Here is a 3929-nt window from a genome sequence, read left to right on the forward strand (position 1 = left end):
AACCAAATAATTTAAAACACTGATTCATTTAGAAATGAAGTTAGAAGCTTCCTTCATATTGTGCATTGGCTATAGTAGTTCAAAGAAAGAACTCAGAACATTATCAGATATTCTCAAGTGTCATACCCCAGGACTGTTTGTTGTGTTTTCTCTCCCCTTGTGCTCTGTGACCCGTATATTCATCTGAATCTGAACATTCCCCGTGATACATACAGTTTAAACCAAGATTTCGTCAAGGTGTTTTGTTCTGTTGTCACCAATCAAGGTGTTTACTGGGCTTCGGAATGAGCATGAGTCATATTCCTAGCAGTCATACATAAACTTGCTTCACTCTTTTGAGAATTCCTGCAGGTTAATGGGGTCAACCTCACTGGGGGGTTGTAGATGTTCTGGTGCTACTTCTTTTGCTGCATTTGAGATGAAGGTGGGAATATTGGAGCTGAAATGGAACCTGGAACTGCTTTTTGCTGTGTATACTGTAGATTTGCAGTATGACAGAACACAAGCATAACCAATTACTTTAGAACATTCTTCCACTTCAGCTCTTTTCTGAACACTATTTTTTTAAATAAAAGATTCTGTGGCATTTAGTTCAAGGAGAGGACATAGATCTGTGGATGGTAAATTTCTTAAGGCTTGCTGAACTACACTTTATTTAACAACATAGAAGATGATATAGGAAGGTATAGACGGCCTACAGAAACACTTTGAATAATATAATATAATATAATAATTTTCAAATTTTTATGCATTCCTGATGTATTAAACTGTTAAACAATTGTCCATCTTTATGAGTCAATCACTGAATCGTTTATTTTACAGATTTGTACAATTTCTTGAATATCTTCAGATTTATTCAGAATCTGAGTGAATCACGGAATCATTAATATAACATTCCTTCAAAACACTGATTCGTTCAGAAATTAAACAAGTGATTGCCACAGTGAATCACTGAATCATTTATATATGATTAAATATTATCATACTTGCAAGATTCACACTCAGTGTTTGTTCCTTGATTTTCTTGATTTTATTAACATGACACCAAAATGCTTTAAATTTATGCCTTAAATGCTTTACACTCAAGATTTTATCTATTTGTTAAAAACAGAGGCAATCCAATCCATACACTGACGTCCTGCTGATATTTGCATACATTCACCATTAAAACTCTCCTCTGATTGGTTAAGAGAGCTGGGGGAGGAGCCTGGGCTCAGCATGCCACTCAGTGGTTGTGAGAATTTCACTCGCCTGCCTGCCAAGTGCTGGACACACTCTGGAGACTGAGTGAATGCTGCATGTTTCTGTTTGCACTTCAACAGTTTTGAAACAGAGTTTGTGTTTTCAGATTCAGTCAGTCGCTGCTGTCTCTTATCCTCTGATCCTCATTCTGCATGCTTCTTTTTTTTTGTGGGTGTGCGTTTTGTGTAGGAGGCTCTTGCAGACCATTGCCGGATGTTATCACTGAGGTGAGGTGACAGATGCTCATACAGCACCTGCTTTCTTTGATCCCTATGACAGATGATGTTCAATTTGAATTTATCAGACTGAAGTAGATAGAGATCAAAGCACTGACTACGGATATTCAGAGAAATGAACACCTCACATCACCATGGACAGCATCATTCATACCGAAATCACAGCCAGGGGGCTTTGCCAGTGGGAAAGCCTGATCAAGGTGAGAGAGGATCAACCTCTGGATGTTACGAGCAGCTACTCATCTCCACAGAGGTCTTCCTCACACTCGGGCTCGTCAGTCTCCTGGAGAACATTTTAGTGATTGCTGCTATTATCAAGAACAAGAACCTTCATTCTCCCATGTACTTCTTTATCTGCAGTTTAGCTGTAGCAGACTTGTTGGTCAGTGTCTCAAATGCCTCCGAAACTGTAGTGATGGCACTCATCACGGGGGGCAACCTAACTTATCGCGAGAGCATCATCAAGAACATGGACAACATTTTTGACTCGATGATCTGCAGCTCACTGTTGGCCTCCATTTGGAGTTTGTTGGCCATAGCGGTGGACCGCTACATCACGATCTTCTACGCCTTGCGCTACCACAACATCATGACCCAACGGCGGGCGGGCACCATCATCACCTGCATCTGGACCTTGTGTACGGTCTCTGGCGTGCTCTTTATTGTGTACTCTGAGAGCACCACCGTTCTCATCTGCCTTATCAGCATGTTCTTCACCATGCTGGCGCTTATGGCTTCGCTCTACGTCCACATGTTTCTTCTAGCCCGGCTGCACATGAAGCGCATTGCCGCCCTCCCTGGCAACGGCCCTATCTGGCAGGCGGCAAATATGAAAGGGGCCATCACTATCACTATCCTGCTGGGAGTATTCGTGGTGTGCTGGGCTCCCTTTTTTTTGCACCTCATCCTCATGATCTCTTGCCCCCGGAATCCCTATTGCATCTGTTTCATGTCCCACTTCAACATGTATCTGATCCTCATTATGTGCAACTCGGTCATAGACCCTCTCATCTACGCATTCAGGAGCCAAGAGATGAGGAAAACCTTCAAGGAGATCTGCTGCTGCTGGTATGGACTGGCGTCTCTGTGTGTATAAGCTTGTTTCTGTTTGACGTCAAAGTACTGTTTGGGAGATAGATGTTGACTTGCTGGATGATGCTGAGAATGTGGGAGATCTAATTACACTGCACAGCTTATTATTATTCTGCACACATTTATTTGATGTCCAGAGAAATGTGATACTATGGATGTGCTGACCATGAAAAAAAAATGCTAATGTTAATGACTCAAGTATTAATTTCTTTCATTCACTGACATGCTCTTTTTGGTGTTTATATATATATACACATATGATGTAAAACACACACACAAGTCTCATTCCTTTTATCTGCTAAATAAGCAAACAAAAAGTCAAAGTGCCAATATTTAAAGGCATTAAATGACATAAAATGTATAGGACTGTGTGTGTTGTGATTCAGTTACTCAAGCACAATATTTGGCTACTGTGATTATGTTCTCTCAGCAGGTTGCTACTTCAGATATCCAGCTCGAGAACTGATGCAGCTTAATTAATGTGTTTCATACATATATATATATTTTTTTGTATTTTATAAGTTAAGATAATTTTATTTCACTTTTGTAATGCCATCTCATTGTGCAAATAAAACAACATCAAAACCAGCAAGTATGCCTCATCTATTTTCTTGTGGAATTGGTAAAATCATAACAGATTTGATAGTGTTTGATGGTTTTGCTTTTGCTCTTGGATTTTATTTCATTTCCCTTCCTTTCCAGCTTCAAAATCATGGAGTTCAAACAGTAAATATCTATATAATCTAGTAAAAGATTGCCTGTAAGCTCTTAAAGACTATTTAGCTTTTTTTTTTTTTTCGAAGGTCATCATATTGCGCTGAACAGACTCTCATCTGATACAACTACAAAAGGAAGGATTTCTGTCAGTTTGCACCTCCAATAAACTCTCATTTATCCCCATGGTTTTCTTCTCTATACAGCAATATTAGTTGACCTTAAATCAAGGCCAACACCACTGAATGCACAAAGAAAATATTGGGATTGGTTCTTTCAGCATGCTGAGATCTGTAAGCTATTAGATGGCATTCCTGTTAGCAATGAGAATGGCTCAGCTGGTGCCTGACCCTCTGGAAGTCTCAATTAAGTAGAGTGTTGCGGAAAAGTTCATTTATTTCAGTAATTCAACTAAAATTGTGAAACTTGTGTATTAAATCAATTCAGTGCACACAGTCTTTGGTTCTTTTAATTGTGATGATTTTGGCTCACATTTAACAAAACGCCACTAATTCACTCTCGAGAATATGGTGACATGCTAATCAGCAAATCAACTCAAAATACCTGCAAAGGTTTCCTGAGCCTTCAAAATGGTCTCTCAGTTTGGTTCACTAGGCTACAAAATCATGGGGAAGACTGCTGATC

At 39.6% G+C, this 3929-nt stretch overlaps 1 protein-coding gene across 1 annotated transcript; it reads left to right on the forward strand.

Annotated features, from left to right (window-relative positions):
• The first annotated feature begins 1271 nt into the window (after positions 1-1271).
• Positions 1272-2726, forward strand: LOC113078171 (melanocortin receptor 4). Its single transcript, XM_026250486.1, has one exon. The coding sequence runs from the start codon at positions 1594-1596 to the stop codon at positions 2572-2574; it is 981 nt and encodes a 326-aa protein (XP_026106271.1). The 5' UTR covers positions 1272-1593; the 3' UTR covers positions 2575-2726.
• Positions 2727-3929: the final 1203 nt, after the last annotated feature.

Source organism: Carassius auratus, unplaced genomic scaffold (assembly GCF_003368295.1).
Source record: "Carassius auratus strain Wakin unplaced genomic scaffold, ASM336829v1 scaf_tig00024481, whole genome shotgun sequence".
Classification (NCBI taxonomy): domain Eukaryota; kingdom Metazoa; phylum Chordata; class Actinopteri; order Cypriniformes; family Cyprinidae; genus Carassius; species Carassius auratus.